Source organism: Aulonocara stuartgranti (assembly GCF_965226115.1).
Source record: "Aulonocara stuartgranti genome assembly, chromosome: 6".
Taxonomy (NCBI): Eukaryota; Metazoa; Chordata; class Actinopteri; order Cichliformes; family Cichlidae; genus Aulonocara; species Aulonocara stuartgranti.
Window position 1 is genome coordinate 23,945,137 of NC_138944.1, and position 19,777 is coordinate 23,964,913.

The 19,777-nt window shown below is 41.7% G+C and overlaps 1 protein-coding gene across 3 annotated transcripts in view; it reads right to left on the reverse strand.

Moving 5' to 3' along the window:
• The window catches only part of cxxc4 (CXXC finger 4), a 29,609-nt gene extending 14,444 nt beyond the window's left edge, over positions 1–15,165 (reverse strand). For 2 of the 3 annotated variants that reach the window (XR_014277336.1, XM_082537166.1), the window contains exons 1-2: positions 14,537–15,165; positions 11,629–12,567 (exon numbers count right to left, since the gene is read on the reverse strand). Coding sequence is in view for 2 of the 3 variants with exons in the window: in XM_082537166.1 (XP_082393292.1) it covers positions 11,629–12,453 (825 nt within the window). In the remaining variant the exon portion in view is untranslated. The other variant, XM_082537167.1, reaches the window with a different exon arrangement.
• Positions 15,166–19,777: the final 4,612 nt, after the last annotated feature.

The window sequence follows — 19,777 nt, forward strand, 5'->3', positions numbered from 1 at the left end:
TTGTGAAAAAGCTAGAAAGCAGAAAACAAGCTTCGGTTTGGCGCGTTCAACCAACCACAGACAAAGGGGTTGCATTTCTGTGGTTGTTCCCTCTACATAACTGTATGCAGGACATTTACATTTGTTTAAAACCTTCCTCCTCATTACAGCTGAAAGAACCAATCCAATCCTTAATGCACAGGTTTGCACAATGCATGCTTGAGATTTGGGAGTTAAGCCATACCCATCACAGGATTCTCTGCGTGGGCTCGCATAATTCCAACTTAAGAAGTCACACGCCACAAAGGTTGGAAACCGCTGCACTGCTGCATTTATATATACTGCTGAAAAAAAAACAGCGAGGCTGCATGTATAAGAAGACTTAATTTGGTTTAATTGAATTTAGCTGAGACACACATACAATAAAAGTTTGATGGTCTCTGCATGTGGAGAAAACCTCCCTTCTGAGGATTAAAGTCATCTAGTTAAGAGTCCAATGACTAATATTCCACCTGAAGCAAACTAAAATGAGGAATTATATAAGGAAGCTTTAGTTAAAACTGGATTTGTGAAAGTTGACAAAGATAAAAACAAGGCAGATATCATTAGTGGGCAGGTAATAAGTCAGGGCTAATCCAAGCACACTCCCACCGGCTTAGTCATCCCAGCTCCGTGCTGATCAGACGGTGCAACTGGTCACAGTTTGTCAAAATGCAGCTTGCACTCTGAGCAGATTGAAATCATTTCTCTACTCAACACCACGCCACAGACAGATCTTTTAAGGAGTGACACAAAACCGTCAACAGCTCAATGGTTTATCAGTCATGGAGGACAAAGGGGCTCAGCGGTAAAAAAAAATATCCACCTGATGTCATCAGCAAGTGCATCATAAATCCTATCCTTTGCCTGGGGACTAGAAACTGACTTCACACCTCTGTGACACTCTCTAACCCCAGGGTTTCTGACAGGGAAAAAAACTTGAAATATCTTTCTGGGCACGGTGTCAGATGCTCGGCATGAAATATTCATAATCTGAGAGCAGAGCCACAATAGAGGAGGTGGCAGCATGCGCGGATTTGACTTGCAGAAACTGAGATGCTTAAACCACATTGACCGATTTCTCCCATCACAAGTTGTCACTCACAAATTCACTTTCACGTCAGTTTTTCTCGGATGAATGGCACAAGGCCATCTGTCATTTGATGCCTTTTAACTTATACGCATAAACACTTTAGTGCATCTGTCCAGCTGCATTGCTTTTTTTTTTTTTAACATCCTGGATCCTTATGCTTTAAGCCATACAGCTATACTTGTATAACCTGGACATTCTCAGGTTTGTGTTTTCGGTAGAGAAATCATAAAAGACAAACTCAGCAAACCAAAATGTGAATGTGTCTCAAAACCCCCCACTTACAATTAAACTCAAATACTTCATATTTTTGGATGCGGTTTAAGTTTTGTATACGTCATAAATGTTTACATAAAAAATTTATACGTCATAAATTTTTTTGACGTATAAATTTTTTTAATCTAACAGTGTTAATTAAATAACACTGTTATAAATAAAAGGCGCCGCAGAGCATGAAAAGGTAGCAGTAGCTGGATATGTTATGATACCAGAAATTTAGCAGTTGGTGTGAATCTCGTTAGAGTTACGACATTCTTGATACCCAATTTGATACAATTTACTTTATTAGCTCCTTTATTAAAAAGTAATTTTAAATTACTAACGTGGTGGTGGCAAAATGTTAACATCAGAGTTTGCTGACAGGACACAAATGGAAATATTACGATGACTGCCAAATAACCTACTAATATCACCGGGGGAATAATCACAGAAAGTGTAAAAGTTGGACGTATTTACTGCCACTCAGTGTTTTTGTGTGTCACCACTGGAAGCCTTTGAGGTGAACGTTTACACCAAAACGAGTAACTGAGCCCAAAAACTCGGGAAAGCACCAGAAATCTGGTTTGCAACCACAACTATTTCCATCTGGTGGCCTTCATATAGAAATGCTGGTTCAAGGCACTTCCATGTTAGCGTTAGCATTTAAATAATGTTAGCCATTGGAAATATTTTAGCCTATGGAACATAGCTAATTTAGCTGTACGGTGGCAAATGCACTGCAACTTAATAAAACACTAGCAACTAGAAAAAATGCTTTAAACGCACACAAAGCACAGCAGAAGATAAATAAAACAAAACGGTTTTTTTTTAAAATGCCACAAAATCTCACATAAAAACAAATTAAATAAATATATAACTCACACAAGACAAGGGAAGTATTTTATGTGGATACAGTAAGGCGATGGACCATCTACGAAGTTTCAAGCTAACAATAAACGGCTAATACCAAATTTTTATATACAATATCGTATGAATCGTGTTTCTGTCATATTAGTGTCTCCTCAGAAACACTTCTGTTGTGTTTCGTGTGCTTTTGCTGCATTAGAATTTTGGTACTAAAAGGTAAATACCATGCAGTTTCAGTTCTGGTCACATCCGTAGTAGTAGTGCTTCCATTTCTGGAAGTATAGGCCAAATGAGATGGGCATTGTAGAAGAGATCCTTTAAGAAATTTCTTATATGATTTGTTTGACATATAAAGACGCCTTAATGCCCACTCACATCCTGGGCCATCTGACCTCAGGACATGATAAGTTGGGGTTAGGTTTCACAGTGAGCTCACCCGAAACCTTGGCTGATTGTTACCTACACTCATTTTCACAGCTTGGCTCGTGTAGAGGATCATTAGGGGGTCCATTGTCCCTCTTGGGGGGACACTCCCACAGGCTTAAAGCTGGGACTCTCCACCATTTGACCCTAGAACTGAAGAAGCTTCTCGGATGAAACGTCCTCAAGCAACTAAAAGAAGTCCGGATGCTTTTGTTTCCAGGCTCCTTAGACGACATTTAAGTGAATTCATATCACTTTCCTTCTTGTCTGTTTACACAGAAAGCATCTGTACTCCAGATGAAATAATTCTTTGCAGGATCTTCATTCACTGGCCTACAAACAAAAACCCCTTGATATCAGGATGGCAACCAAAGCCACGGTGGTAATTAATAAAGGCTGCCTCTTAGTGTCTTATGCCTTTGATGCCAGGAAAGTCAAAATGTTTGATCTACCATGTGTTAGCCATGCTGGACAGATGATAGAACCAAGCCATTTACTGGTTTAAAGATGGCAGTTTATTTTGCATGGATCAGGCCATTGAGGAGTCATTTTTCCTACACGGTCGCTTGTCTTTAGTTTTTGTACCAGGGTAACGTGGTCAATAGCTTTAGTATTTAAATTGTCTACTCTATCCTGAGGAAATGAAGGAACGTTGTATTTGGAATGACAGTGCAGCGTATTCAGAGGGATGATGAACGGATCACAGGGAAGAGATGAAATGGTTAAAGGTTTAGGATGTGAACAGAGCTGATTCACTGACATGTTCTATGAAACCCAAACAAAGTGGACAGCCATAGGGCTCATGTCTGTGTTATTGTCACTTTATATTAAAGTATTAAATAACAATTTTATCATAGCTGATGTTTAGCGATAGCCACTAGATACAGGGACACATACAAGGTAAGCTTACAAGCCTGAGTCTCAGTTAGTGAAAACTGTGTAACAGTATATTCAGTTATGAATAAAGTTTGAGATTTATGGAAACTCAATGCTGTTTTCCTCTATAATACATTTTCATACAAATTCTGACACAAAATTCTTGAAAGCGTCTGGTTTTCTGGAGCTTTGTGCAACTGTGCCAACTACATATAAACTTTAACACCTCTTTGTTACAGCACACTTCTTCTCATACACGACAGTTACATGGCGTGTCTGCGATACTTACTCGTGCATCCTGCACCCACAGGACTGAACAAGTTCCTCATTTATTCTGCAGACTTTCTGTGTCAACAAAAGACAGGTAACGGGTCATGTGATGATGATTAATGCAACTCAAAGAGTGCTTTTATGCTTCAGGCCTACTCTTGTGCATGTTATATCTGACTATGCTGATTGGGTTTGAGCCAAAACACAGTTAACCTGTATCTCAACACTACTTTTTTACACACACAACTTTTACTAGCATATCTGACTGATCAGCACCACACAAAATTGTACACTTAAAATACAGCATGATGCCTCTTTCTGAAAAAGAATGAGATTTTATATGAAGCTGGTTATAAGAAGAAAGTAACCGTGATCAATGCGACATGCTAGACATCTCACACTGAAATCTCCTGAATGAGTCCTTCATCTGATTCAAGCAAAGCTCCACTGGCTTTTTTTTATTGTGGCGGTGCCACATAATTTTACAATGTCACAGGCTACCATCATCACCTATGTCCTTGCCATCATTTTATATATGTCTGTAAAGTCACAGTGGATAACAGCGGATTGAATCAACCTTTCAACTTGTCAGTGCTGCAGCTCTTTCAGCCTCAAAAAAAAAAGAAAAAAAAGTGAAGGGACAGGTTTAGGCTACTCTGCTGCAAGAAGGTCTTTGGTCATAAAAGTCATAAAGACTTTTTTTGCAGAAATATTAGATCTTTATTCCTTCTGCACACATCCTCAATTTCAGAATCAGAATCAGAATCAGAATCAGAATGGGGTTTATTGCCAAATGTTGAGCAGGTTTACAACATTAGGAAATTGCTGCGGTGCTTCAGTGCAAACATGCTGTCATAAATAGCACTTAAATAGACATGGAAAAAAATAAAAGTAGGGATAAGAATTAAAAGTGCTACGTGGAAAGATATGTGCATGAGATATACATGAGATATATACATGAGAATAAGAATTAAGAGTGCTACGTTGAAAGATATATACATGAGTGCAGGTGGTGATCAGTGCCAAACATAGAATGATGCAGTGACACAGCGTAGGGTCATGTGTTAGTAGCGGGAACAGTCATATGGTTATTGTTCATGTGTCCAACAGCAGAGGGGAAGAAACTGTTCTTATGGCGAGAGGTTCTGGTGCGAATGGACCGGAGCCTCCTGCCTGAGGGGAGCAGGTCAAACAGACTGTGTCCAGGGTGAGAAGGGTCAGCTGAGATCCGAGCTGCATGCCGCAATGTCCTGGAGGTGTACAGGTCCTGCAAAGATGGGAGTCTGCAGCCAATCACCTTCTCAGCAGAGCGCACAACACGCTGCAGTCTCTGTTTGTCCCTGATAGTGGCTCCAGCGTACCACACGGTGATGGAGGAGGTGAGGATGGACTCGATTATTGCGGTGTAGAATTGCATCATCGTCCGTGTTGGCAGGTTGAATTTCTTCAGCTGCCTCAGGAAGTACATCCTCTGCTGGGCTTTCTTGATGACGGAGGTGATGGTGGGCTCCCACTTCAGGTCCTGGGTGATGGTGGTACCCAGGAAGCGGAATGAGTCCACAGAGGTGATGGGGGTGTCAGTCAGGATGATGGGGGGGAGTGGGGCTGTGTGCTTCCTGAAGTCCACAATAATCTCCACTGTCTTCTGGGCATTCAGCACCAGGTTGTTGTGGCTGCACCAGGACACCAGACGTTCAACCTCCCTCCTGTAGGCAGACTCGTCCCCGTCCGAGATGAGTCCAATAACGGTGGTGTCATCTGCAAACTTGATTAGCTTGACAGACTGGTGGGTGGAGGTGCAGCAGTTGGTGTACAGGGAGAAGAGCAGCAATTGTTTAAATTGCTAGCTTTGACTTAGATTTATTTCAAGGTGCTTAATTTGGATTTAAATGACAAAAAGGTCAAAGTCAGTATGAAACCGTGACATTGGCCAGAACTGCACTACGACTGAAATGTTTAATGAATGAAATAAAATGAAGAGTATAGGCGAGTGATTAAAGTGATTAAATGTGGTGAGGTTTGTTTTTTGTCAGACGGTAGCCACTAAGTTAGAACTTCTGTTCCAGTCCACAAATGATCATTTTCCTGTGTAGTTCACTCTCCTTATAAGGACAATGTAATAATACAGCTACCTATTACATGTTTGATATAACCACAAAGAAGCTGGTTATAGGTATTGAGGAATAGCTCACTGGAACAGAGGAACAGCATGTCTAATCATTCATTTTATCCACTGAATCAGGGCATTATGCAAAAAAAAAAAGAAAAAAAGTCAAGAACACGGCATCATAATAACACGTTGTTGCTCTCTGCTCAGTGAAGTCCCCTGATGCAATTACTGAAGACTTTTTCTCTCACACTTTTTGGTACACGCTCTCAGTAATGACGAGATACCTTTTAACTTCTCAGCTAGAGTCATCATCAATAATGTATTCTCATCTGTTTAAAATTTAAAGTGCCACACATTAACGTCCTCCAGCACCTGCTCTTTCACGCTGTCCACCCTCTGCTGAGCTGCTGTTTTACCCCCATCCTCGTCTCCCTCTCTCTCTCTCTTTCGCTCGCTCTCCTCTCACTATAATAAAGACAATGACAACGACTTCTCTTTTACCGCCGAACTAGGGATGTTAAATCAAGCAGGGGCAGAGGAGGCGACAGACCACATAATGTAAGGGCATCGTCCGGATGCCTCCAATTACGCTTTGGCCTTAATTGGTGACAGTGGCAGCGGCGATGAATTCTTTAACAGTCTTGTGCGGTTGTGCCTTTCCGCACGCAGCGAAGACCTGAGGAGGACAGCTACTCTCTGCAAATGGAAGCTGACAGAAAAGCCACATGGCACAACCAATCTTGGGGAAAAAGGGCATGACAATGACTAAAGGGGCCCGGGCTCTTAAGTAGCTGAGGGTACCTTGCAGGAAAGATGTGTATAATTAAGCGGTCTGCGTTGTGGTTCAGATGGCAAAATCCCATAGTCTTGACAGGAGCTTACTGTTGCCCTTTAGGTGGAGATGCGCAGCAGCGTACGGTCTCATTTTTCCTTCCCTTTTTTTTCTTTCGCACCCCCCCCCCCCCCCCCCCCCTTAGACCTCTGCGACCAAATTAATCTGCAGTTTTAAAGCTTGAATAAATCCAGTAAGTTAGAGATCTGCAGATCTAAAGGCTGCGCGTCCCTCGGGCTTTTTCTTTCTATGCTTTTTTTTTTTTTTTTAAATTTCATTCCCTCCTTTCCTTTGCCCATGGAGATTGACTGGAAGCACTCGGTGTTATCTCCAGGGAGGCAAAGGTTGGTGGGAGGGGGGTGAAGGCCACAGATTTGTCCTTATCTATTCTGAGCACACCTAAAACAAATTAGACCTGGCTACCGTTGCTTATTTGGCTCCCGCACTCTCATTAAGGGGCTGAATCCAAGCTATTTTACTCAAGGTCCTGCTTCCTACCATTTCGGGCCTTGTCTTTTATCACAATAGTAAAGGTTTCCAGGCAGCCATGCCACCTTTTCATCTCACCCATTTCATGTAGTCGTATCAACACAGCACAAAGAACAGAAGGAGGGAGGGAGCGAGGGAGCGAGCGAACATCTCTGTACGCTGGGATGCTGTTTTCCTGCACATGACTTGATGCTGCCCTTTGACATTTGTTAATTGAAAGAGGAATCTGTTCAGCGGGACTTGGCTTTGTCCTTTCCTGCTTTTTTTTCTCCAGTGTTATTAAAATAGCAGCCTCTCAGGATGTTATTTCAAGTAGATTTCTTTGTCATTACTATTTTATTAATGTAAAAAACAAAACCTACAGAAGCACTCTTTAAGTAAAATTGTTCCTGCCGGTATACTTCCTGCTTCACAATAAGCTGAACTTCCATTTGGAATTAAAAGGAAGTTTCTGTTGAATTATATATTTGCAGAAGGCATGGTAGGCATTAAATCACCGATTTACAGTCTTTAATAGTGAGAGTCATCGGGAAAAAAACATACATTATAAATGCAGTGTCAACAATTATGTAAAATTCAACAGCTGAATTTGTAGCATAGCTAGAATATCTCGCAGGAACTGGTCAGGATGGTCAGGATTCAGCCTGGATTGCTTCACCGTCTAGTGCCATGCTATGTATAATAAAATCTATGACAACTGAACTGATAAATTATAAAGTGTAAGGACAGAGTCCAAAGATTTCTCAGAAAAATAAATGTTTTAAAGCTTTTCTGAGACACATTCAGTTCACACGCAGAATTGTTTATGAACATCCACATGATCGTGAACAGAAGCACCAACGATTCCCAATAAACTGAATGTATTTAGATCTTTGAACCACTTGTTGTACGCCACCTTAGAGATAATATTTCTCAAACATGGGCTCAGTGCTCTGACATAAACCCGAAGGGTTAAAATAAATGGAAAGCAAACAGAAAACACCAAAATATACACAACATATGTGTAAACATAATATTCTAGTAGTAAGTAATATAAGATGTGATTTTGGCCTTTATTTGACACCCGCGCCTCTGCAGCACCTTTGGTTTGGGTTGACAGTCTAAGCAGGTGAGTCATAGCAGCATCCTGGTAACATAATGGTAATTTTGAGAACTATTAGCAGAAAGATGAGGCTATGTTCACCACAAGGCCAAACGCTGTATTTGGGGGGGTGGGGAGTAAGCATAACTACAAAGAGTGAAATTGATACATACGTATACATTTTTACGTACTTTAATTGTTTTGTTCGGTGCAGCACAGTTTGTACTGTATCTTCACTGGCAAACATTAAGAAATTTAAAATAAGACTATGCAGAAATAAGAGCTGGAGTGAGGCAGACAGGTGAGGTAAACAGAGGTGAAGATGCAGCTTACCCTCATACAAGTATAGCATTTGAAAGTTAATGAAGGACCTCTGAGCCATCTGAGCTAAAGCTATGCAAAGGTAACTGCTCAGGAAATGTTAGGTTAGATGAGATTCCTCTGCCAGACTAATCCATCCTGGAGCCTGAGAGCAGCACAGAGACGGAGCAGACAGAGAGCAGAATCTGCTGCAGAACAGCACAGCGGTGACAGAGGGCAATTCTCTAGGGCCTTGCATTAGCGCGCTAAATTAAAGGGGGTATTAGATTAAATTGGCTCTCCGATTTCAGGGGTGTGAGTAAAATTCTGATTTGCATTTCCACCGCTGCTTAAGATATAATTAGTTCAGGGTGATTCCCATGTGGAAAACACTGACAGCCAAATCTAACTGGCTGCCAGTAGCTTATCGTCTCTTCCAAGGCAAAAGGTAGACTTGGCTCATGTTCAGTGTGTGCGTTTGTGACTGCGTAGTTAGATGCTAGATTGTGTGTGCGTGTGTGTTTGCGTACATCTTGTGTGTGCGAGAGAAAAAGAGGAAGAAGAAGAAAAGGTGACACGCAGAGTGCAACTACGTGTTACAACATGTGATGCTGCGCATATTGCGTGCACCATTTGACTCCTCACACTTTTTAATAAAATCCCAACGAACCCCGAGCGTCGTCAACAAGGCGAAAAGACACCCACTCAGTGCCAACGTACATAAAACTGCACAACTTCACACCTCTGAGATGCCTTTAAATGCAAGCCCATTTACACTGCAGAAGGCGCACCTGTAATTACAGTTCCAGAGTCAAAAATAACAATTAGCGCTGGAGAAGTCCATACTAGGAATTACTGAACTAAGAGAAAAAGCTTTTAAATCCAAGTTAGGATTTGTTTGGGGGGCTTCACACCCTCGGTAATTCTAACCTTCTTTGCAAATGGATGTTTTCCAAAAAGTGATGCTACCCATGGATTATGAGCTCGGGCCCAGCTTCCTGGACACCTGTTTGGAACACCTGTTAGTACATCATCTATAGAGTCAGCATCCGATGAGCTTCAGACTGACACCTCGGCAATATCCACATCCAGCTCATACTCAATAACCTCCTTAATGGCCCATTTAATTAAACTCTTAAACCTTAATTTTTTTGCCCCTTAATAGCAGAGTCTTGTACACTGTATGACAAGTCATGCGTGCAGTATGATCCCACTACTGTTTTCTAAATCTAAGCTTCAGCATGTTTTAAGAGAAACATCCAAACCTGACACATTTGATTCTGCATGACGCCACCAAACATTTAAAAATATTTAAAATGCAAGCCTCGAAAGTCTCTTTGCTAAACAGTCGCTTTTTATATTTGTAATGTCTGTCCTTTAAAATCATTGTCTTTATCCCCACTGTGACAATATTTCTACTTGCCTGAGAGCAAACCATCTCAGTTCATAGACACCCACTATTGTTATGGATGTATTTATTTATTTATTGAAATCTTGATTTCTCTTCCAAAAAGGTTGAAATCCTCCCACTTCACTGAGAGATTCGTTCACCCTGTTTTCTAAAAGAAAACGGTGAGAAAGGGTGAATGCACAAACATGCACTTCGTACACATGCCATGCAATAAATTTATAACTTCTGAAATAATGCAGAATTTAAACAATAAACTTTGATGGTGTGCCTTCAGAGCTTGCGTGTAACAGCTGATCAGTTTAAGGGATTAAGTTGAGTAAAACAGACATGTAGATTACTGTGTCGTTGACCAAGAAGCAAAGCTTTGGAGGTTCTGGACTGGAGAAATTGATTACAAGGTGCTAATGTTGCCAGGCTGTGACTGAATTGATGGAAAATCTCTATGTGGCAAACAAAAGTGACATTTATGATAAATAACAAAACGTTACATCACAGACTTGGGCATTGGTGGAGTCAACATTGTATTACTGAACACGTGTGAGAACCAAACAAGAATCAGACAAACGGATGTCTTGACTTGACTTCAGATTTAGCAAAGCATACATCCATATATGGTGTTTTTCCTCAAAGATTAGGTAATATTTCAGAATTAACCTTGTTATCCTCCCTGTGTAATCTCCTGATTAGAGAACAAATTATCTGGCACTCGGGCTGCATTTGGTGGAAACTCATCCAGGCGCATGTTAAGTCATAACCTCAGGATAATCAGAACCATATTTGCAACTCAACATTCGTATTCCGCCTTTGCACCTGATAATCAAATGTCAGCAGGTAAATAGATCAATTAAAACAAATCTTTAAAAACAATTCAGCCCTGTGTCCTAATGAAGCCTCTTGCTAGCTCTCAGTTAAGCCGATTCCTAATATGTTTTTCCCTTTCCTAAGTGGACCAGATTATTATTATTTTTTTATGCATCATGCCCCAGACTGATGCATAATTGCCCATAATGGCGTACATATAATGTAAAATGACTTTATCTCCACCCCACTGTGATATGCACAATCAATTCATACAGGATAAGTGTGAAGGGATCCGTCTGGGTGCTTTATTCCCCTCCCCAAATAAAACTTGGGGGATGTTTTGAGAAACGCCATCAGCAGCTCTGCCATCACTCTCGCCATCTCTTGGTGGTCGGAGGCTGAGGCTTTGTGAGATATTGATTCTCCCCATCCAGAGACGGTTTCCATAATTGGTTAAAATGACCGGGTGCAGAGAGATGGCTCTCTGCTGAAAACCATTTCCCAGCCCTGCTTGGAGCTGAGCCAAGCTCGGGGTTGTTCGGATGCGTTCCAGCCCCAGCCTGACTGGCAGCAATTAGGGGTGTCTGAGCCAAGCTCAGCTTGCGCTCCGCACAAACACCCCTAATTACTGCCAATTAGGCTAGGCGGGTAGGCAGATTTGAGAAACCGGGGGGATGTTCAGGCATGGGTGGGCATGGAAACAATTTTCAAGGGCTTAGAACGTGACTGGATGAAAAGGTTAATGCTTTGGAGTGCAAGGGGATAATAACAAAAGAAGGGGAAGCAGAGCCCCGGTTCTCACCTCCAGCGATGAGCCTGGCTTCTTTTTCAGCTCCTCACATTTCCTAAATTTGCAGATCTGGTGGCCCGTTTTGCGGTTCCGACAACTGCTGCAGACACCACAGTTGATTAGCCGCCTGCAGGGTGCACAGACCCCACACCTTTTCCTTTTCTTCTTTGCTGGGTTTCCACTGGATGCTGAGGAATTATTCTGTGGGCAGTCTGCCAGATTGGCAATTTGAAACGCACTGTCTGTAACGGCTGCTGAGGCTGCGGGGGAGTGAAGGGCTGTCATGACGATGACCCCGGGAGGTAATGAGATGCCCCCTAAAGCCGGAATAGCGGAAAAAGTTCCAACGCGTTCTGGGAGATTCATTATCTCTGCTTCAGCAGCGCCGCATTTCAGCTTGTTCATGCATTCTCCTGCTAAAGGTCTGCAGTGTTCGGGGGATAAGGTAGAGAGGAAATTATTATTTGCCATTTGCAGCGTCTCTGGCGGCACGCCAGGCTTCCCCGGCCTCTGGGAGTCATTTCTATGCATGCTGGTCCTATTAGGGTTTATTGCCGCTGATTTCCTTCCCCAGAGCATGGCGTTATCACAGTTCCAAGGGGACATACCAATTCTAGCACTGGGAAAAATGGGCGTCGTGATGCGGGCAATCTTAGCAGTCTGTGGAAATGCCCCATTGGTTTTATAAAAGTTTGCAAAAGACCTGTACCTTTCCATTTCTGCATTATAATCCAAAAGCTGACTTAATCCACCATCCTGAAGATTATCCTTTTGTAGCAGAGACACATCTGCATTCTGTCCATTTTCAATGCAAAGTGCATTGTTTATGTTAGACATGGCTGAGGAACGCTAGTCAGTGTTTAGGAGAAGAGATTGAGGTTACAGCGGCCTTCGTCAAAGTGAAGCTGGTTACGAACAACGAGTTACCATCCTGGTTTGTCTCCTCCAGAGCTAAAAAGAAAAAGAAAACAAAACAAATGAGAAGAAAACAACAGTTACACACGAAAGAGACAAATACTTTCATCCTGATCACTTTCCACTTCTCAATTTCAACTTTTCTCTGAAAAAGAGAGGCTGATATTGTGAAGAATCCTCTGGCACAGTGTTTATACTCTGACAGTATAATCACAAAAAGTCATCAAGTGACAATAACGTGATGGCTGTGACAGACCAACATGTCATTATTATTATTGAGAGAAAAATTTTTGCATGTTTATTTTAAAAGATTCTCTTGCCAGGGTCTTCTTACTTATTTTCAAGAAAACTCAATCTGCTGCTTCACAGAATAAACACAAACATCTGGATATGCAGTAGTGCATTTAATAAAAACGTGAAAATTTAAATATTCTATCCAAAATCATATTATTTTGGGAAAGTTAGAAGAGAGCCTCATGTCATGTGAAGACGTGCACAAAATTCCTGCAGGAGGTTCTTAAAAATAATCTGGCTTGGATGTGAGGATTTACAGAGTTAAACATTTTCAAATCTCTTGATTTTCGCCTGTAGTAACCGTAATTGCAAAGCTGGCCCATCCCTGTAAACAAGACTCTGACCAGCCTGAGCAGCAAGTGGTATTCATTCATGGCCAGCTCGATTACATTTACTCTGTGACAGCGCTCAGTGATAGCCACTGGTGAATTTCCAACCAGATCATGGACCAGACCAACTACAGTGTCAGCTGCCTCAGGACGGGACGCATGCATGTGTGTGTCCATGTGTGTGTGTGTTTGTGGGGGGTGCGGGTGCTCCATTTCCTCTCTCACTCTCTCTCTCCCCCAGTCTGTCTGGATTTGGTTTCCACAGATAAAAGCCCATTAGACACATCTCCCCTACTTCCATTACCTTTTTCTGGGCTTTCTCTCTTAATTGCCAAAGCTGATCCATTGCTAGAACACTAAAGCATTTCAAATCACTTCCATGGTGCTACCCAGCAGCTGTCTTGAAAAGAATGAATTATAAATATGCACACACAGAACAAGAGGTATCACACTGGGTGGCATTATCAAAGTCCTCAATATACTAAAGTGTATCCACTACTAAACATGCCCAAAGAGTCAAGCATTTGTCCCGTTAACCTGACACCAGATTATCAGGAGAATAAAATCTAAATAATGTTCCATACGGTTTTATATAGATATATTTTTTTCTCTCTTTCCAGCAATTCTTGAGGTCTCGGTACACTTTACACTTTTAATTTTCACAAAGCAAATGTGAGAAGACGAGTTTTCTCCACCATAGTCTCCAAATCTGGAAGTTCAATGTCAGTGTGGCATCTGAAACAACCACCAGCCACCCGTAAACAAAACCTCCTTGGCTTAATGATCAGCCCTCCTCAGGGTCATTATTACTTAATCAATTCACCCCTGGAGCGAAATACGCAGCCCAAAGGCAATCAAGTCACGGACATTGATTTTCAGCCTGTAAACAAAGTTTAGAGAGACAGAAATGTTCAATACTCGAAGCTGGAGAGACAGAGAGAGAAAGAGGGGGAGAGGAGAAAGATAACCAGAGAAAGGTGGAGAGTGCGAAAGGGAGACCGAAGAAAGAAAAGTAAATAAATAAATAAACAAAACACGTCCGGTGATCAGCAGCTGTACCTCTGCTGTGCTGCACAATGATGCCATTAATTACACCCAGCCTGGTCTGAGCTAGACATCCAGATCAAAGGTCATGCATAGATAATCCGGAGAGGGAGTGCGGTGTAACAGTGCGAATAAAAGCCCCATAAAAATAATCTGACACTGGCCGGATCACTTGGCAGCCACACGGACACAAATCGGGACAGCAAAACGGGAGGGTAAAACACATGCAACCGGACGCCAAAATAAGGATGGACAAACACTCGGAGCGAGAGGGAAAGCTTGAGAGAGAGAGAGCGAGAGAGAGAGAAGAAGGGAGAGAGGGAGAGAGCATCACCTACCAGGTTCCTGTTGAGAAGAGCTCCCAAGATGCTACCAGCCGGAGACCGTGTAACGGCACATCACTGCGAAGGGATACGCGGGGGGGAAATAATGCAAAGATGCGAGAAGACGCACAAACATAGGCTGCCGGAGGAGAACAGGGAGACTGTGTGTGTGTGTGTGTGTATGTATGTGTGTGTGCTGAGAACGCTCAAAACAAAAGGATCATTTTTATCGACTTTCTGGACACGCTAGGGGGGGGGAAGGTTGAAAAGTGCATAAATAAGCCAAAAGGTGTCGGACGAAAAAGAGAGAGAAGGGGGAAGCGGAAATCGCAGAGGTGGTTAGGTGTTTCCTCTCTTCTTGATCCGGAGGCTGTATTGTGTGTGTCTGCCTGGTCTCAGTTCAGCCCGTGTCTCCTGTCGCTGTGTGTGGCTGATTGGTGCTGAGGTGAGGAAGCAGGGATGTGGACACCTACTGATCATTGGCTGGAAATTACTATAGAAACACTCGGGAGGTGGGAGGGATGGATGGCTCAGGGCGCCCTACAGGGAGAAAATATCTACGGCAAATTTCTGCGTCTTCAACCCTCGTGGTGTCCTCTTTCACCCCTTTATTTTGACAAAAATATTTTTAATATACTTCTTTAATAATGTCACATTTAGAGGGGGGGGGGGGGGGGGGGGGGACGCGTCTTTTAATAAGAGTTGGGGTAACTTGTCAAATTAATTTGAATGGAGCTGAGCTGTGATTAAGATAAAATGCCTCCACCAACCCTCCCCCCGTCCATCGACCGCCATAATTACCAAGACCTCGAGGATTCATCACATTGTAAGTCCTGCCTGCTCACCACCCATGCCTACACACTTCCCGTTGACAAAAGGATCTTGCCTGGTGCATTTTACACCATGAGTCCCAGTGTGTGGCAGTCCCGTCCGATCAGGTTATGATGGGACCTTCACCTTTTTAATCCCATTCTTGGTTTTACGGTACTTTGCATTATAGAGAAAAAACAAATACAATACACAATGTTTGTCTTTACTGTTTCAATAAAACAGAAGGTGAATAAGATATAAACTTATCACCAAAAATTAGGAAATTTGTGTTTGGTTGATTTTTTGTAAGGAAAATGCATTTGTGGGTTACGCTCATGACAAACTTGCCAGATCATCTCTGCCAGTACTAAACAGCTTATTTTGCTATCGACTTTTGTTTTATTTTATTGGATTGGATGATTGAAGTCTGAAGAAACAGAAGCATATTAGGAATTTAACAATTTATTCATTTAACAAGCAGGAGCCTCAGCAGCATGTGGAAGAACCGTACACAGCCTGGCTCCTCCTCCCCATACTGGTCACCAGCTTGGTCACACACTGCTGTTGGATGACATCACATTCACCAGAATTTGTAGCAAAAATTAGCCAGTGTGGGGGTTTTTTGGTTTTTTTTGGTAAATTGTGCTCGAACTGCACACCCAGGCTGATCCAACAAGAGGTCAGTGGGGTTGAGTTCAGGAATGCAGGCAGTCACCTGTAATCTCCACTCCCAAACTTGAGGTAGTCTCTGGGCTCATCGCTTAACATAATGTTCCTCCACATGTTCAGGTTCCAGCGGACATGTTGCCAACACCAGAGCAAATAGGTCTGATGATAAAGCGCATTCATGGCAGGTTTCCTGGCAAGTATTTCATGGTGCAAGCAACATACTCACCCCTGCTGCTCAACCCGAAAATGCATTTTCGGGTTGAGCATTTAAGGGGAAATAAACAGGTTTACCAACAGTATAATATCAAAGTCAACTTTATTGTCAAAAACAATATGTAGAGATCAAACACAGGAATTTGAAATTGCAGTGCTCCCAAAGACCTCAGTGTTACACTTAAACAAACATAAATAAAAATTTTATATACAATCTTATGAATACATTATTTAGTACCAAGAAGCTTTGTTACAACAAAGAAATAATCTACTGAACACAAATTTCCTTAGTTTTTCAGCTCAGTATAGAATATGGCAATCATAACAATAATCATTTAATTCATAATAGGGCCCAAATCTTACCATTTTTCATGTTCTCTTAAGTTGCACGACATTTCCTGAGTTAATCATCAGAAATTCAGAGACTGATGTGACAGCATCTATTTCTTGTTTTGTTTCACTAAAGATCCCAAACCCCAAATATATTCAATTTACAGTCATTAGAAAAAACAAAACAACAAATGTTGATACTTGAGACAAAAAAATGGAAAAACAAACCACCAACTTTCTCGTGTTTTTGTTGATACGATTCATTATCTGAGTTTCTACAAGCTGATTTTCTGTCAATCGGTGAGACGATCAATCATTTCGACTCCGCTGCAAAATGGCATTATGTCGCAGAGGAATACACAGTCCCTGCGTCGCTTCTACTTTTAAAGCACGCTTATGTGTGAGTAAACACAGTGACAGCTGCACTGACACATTTCTAAGCCATAATCTTCCAGGTGAGCTGTGCGGCGCAGGCCTATGGGCTGCTAAAGGCGACGCTTTGATGACTGTGTTTAGAGGTGGCAATAGAGAGGACGAGGAAGAAGCGCAAACTTCTGTGATAAGGGTTGTACAATTTTATGTAAACATCTTTTAAACTTTGTTCAGAAATGATATTTGGATTATAAAAGTCATTTCTTCAAATTCAAACATAATCCTTTAAGAGTATTCCAACATTTTAAAGTACTGATCAGGAAAAAGGTAAAGATTTGTGTTTTACTGTAGTTTAATGGTAAAATGCAGTGAATATACAACACAAACTATAACGATAAATGCACCTCACCTCAAATTTACTGATGAAGCTCCATGACGTAACAACTGATTTGGGTGTAAGTCTTTCCTTTGTTTTTGTTTTGTACCTGACAAACCTCTCTGTCTACAAGAAACCCTTTGTGCCTAAAAAAGGTCTGACCTGACAAACCTTCACCTTCACCTTTAACCCTTCACCTCTGTGAAGTCATTGCTAGTCAGTCATAATGGGCACAATGATTTGTTTGGAATAACTCAGGATGTGTACCAGAGCTTTCCCGACAGACTTAGAGGAGGAAAACAGCCTTGGCATGATGTGCACAGTTATGAGAGCTGTAATATTAAAATCCTATTGTGACATCATCATTTTAAGGGGGTTGTTATGCCACAAGCTATACAGTCATGCACCGATGAAGTCACTCAGCGCTGGTGGTGTGGGGGAAAGGAGCAATGCTGAAAGACCTGAAGGATTAATCTGACATAGAACCGTATATACTACCTATGAACTTGGCATCATGTGTGTGAAAAACTGGAGGTAAAAGTGACAGAGGAGGGATGAATCGATCTTACACTGAAATAACAGCTGACAGCAGCAGAGAGACCATTAAAAAAACTGAGAGCTGTAAAATTACTGGCTCCCAGTCAGAGGTTAAGGCAAAATTTGATTGGTTTAACTGAGGAAAGTGCACTCTCAGTCAGCTGATGTGATGAGTTAGGAGAAAGAAGACAGAGAATGTAAATAAGGAGCATAAGCAAGAGATTGTCTTCCTCAGAGCACTGTATTAAACTTATTATGTCCCAGCAGTGAGTAGAAGCAGTGGTGCATGGGCATGTTTAGGAAAATTGGTAGGTGTATCAACAAAAGTGTTAATATGTGTGGTTAAGTGTGCGTGTATATGTGATTAGGAAGTCAGAGATTGGTTTGTTTGGGTCTGGAGTAGTGAAGTTTAGTATCAACAGTCTCACACTCAACTGTCATCTTTAAGCTGAGGCTACTTTTATACGTTGTTCACTCTTTTCCATCTCTAAATAGAAAAAAAAAATTTGACCACTGCGTTTGCTCTGTCAGTTATTATTGCACAACAAATTAATAAACTCAGATGTTTGCTCATATACACAAACATTACGCCCACTGACAGGTGAAGTCAAGGATTTGAGTTGTCAAGGGCCAAATTGTGATGGCTGGATGACTGGGTCTCTCCAGAACTGGAGATCTTGTTACGTGTTCCTGGTCTGCAGTGATCAGTATTTAGCAGAAGTGATCCAAGGAAAGAACACTGGCAAACCAGTGACAGGGTCATGGACAACCAAGATTCACTGACACACATGGACAGCGAAGCTGGCCTGTATGGTCCGATCGAACAGACGATGCAGCAGTTAGCATCAAGATAATGAACCCTGGCACGAAGCAAAAAATGATTTAGAAATGGTTTGAGGAGCACAACAACAAGTTCCAGGTGTTGACTTGGCCTCCAAGTTTCCCAAATCTCAATCCAATCAGGCATCTGTTGGTTGATCTTGTTACAGATACCACAGCACACCTTCGGGGGTCTAGTAGAGTCCATGCCTCAATGGGTCAGGAAAAATAGGAACCAGCACAATGCTAGGCAGGTGGCCATGATGTTATGTTATGTAAATGTTGTGCAGCATGTAAAGGCTTTGCAATCATGAAATGAAATCCAAGGAAATGAATGCTTCAGAGTTCTTCACAGACAGATCATCATGAATCCGTGTAAATGCTCAAATACACTCTGCATGTAACATTAGTTTTAAACTTATGTAAATGAAGAAAACACAAAAATCTTTAAAAATGATTACTTCAAATTCAAACTGGAGACATAACACACACAACAAAAAAATCACACCAGCTGTTATATTTCTTTTCCCACTTTGCTTACTTATAGATCCCTACCATTGAAGGTCTGCCTGGCTTTGTGTAGCCCCGTGATAGATACAACCGAAAAAATTAAAGAAAAGATTTCCACAGCCTCCTTCATATTCATCGTAATGTGTGTTTTATGCAATTTCTATAAATCGTTTTTCTTTTTCTTGTTTTGATCACTGTAGCGCGGTGTCCTTTTCACACCGCCCTGTACCACATGCTGTTTTGAGACTACAAAATGCATTTTACAGTTTTGGGGGTTTTTTTGCAAAGGATAAATCCTGAATAAATTTGTCTTGACATTTGCCTAAAATAATGATCAATCAGAGCTTTTGTTCTTAGACATGAGACTTGATTGACAGTTACTTTAAAGAAGAAGAAGAAGAAGAAGAAGAAGAAGAAGAAGAAGAACCTCTCTTGAAGTGAGATCGGTATCAGAAACTGTGCATCTGTGTGTGGAAGCTCCTCTCTCTGAAAATCATTTCATCTTCCTGGCGATAATAGCCCCCAAGGGAAATCTGCCTAGGTGGTCTTAACCTCTCAGTCTGCAGAGCCACGGCAGTGTATGGGTCTCTAGCAGTGGGAGGCATGAACCTTCGTGGCAG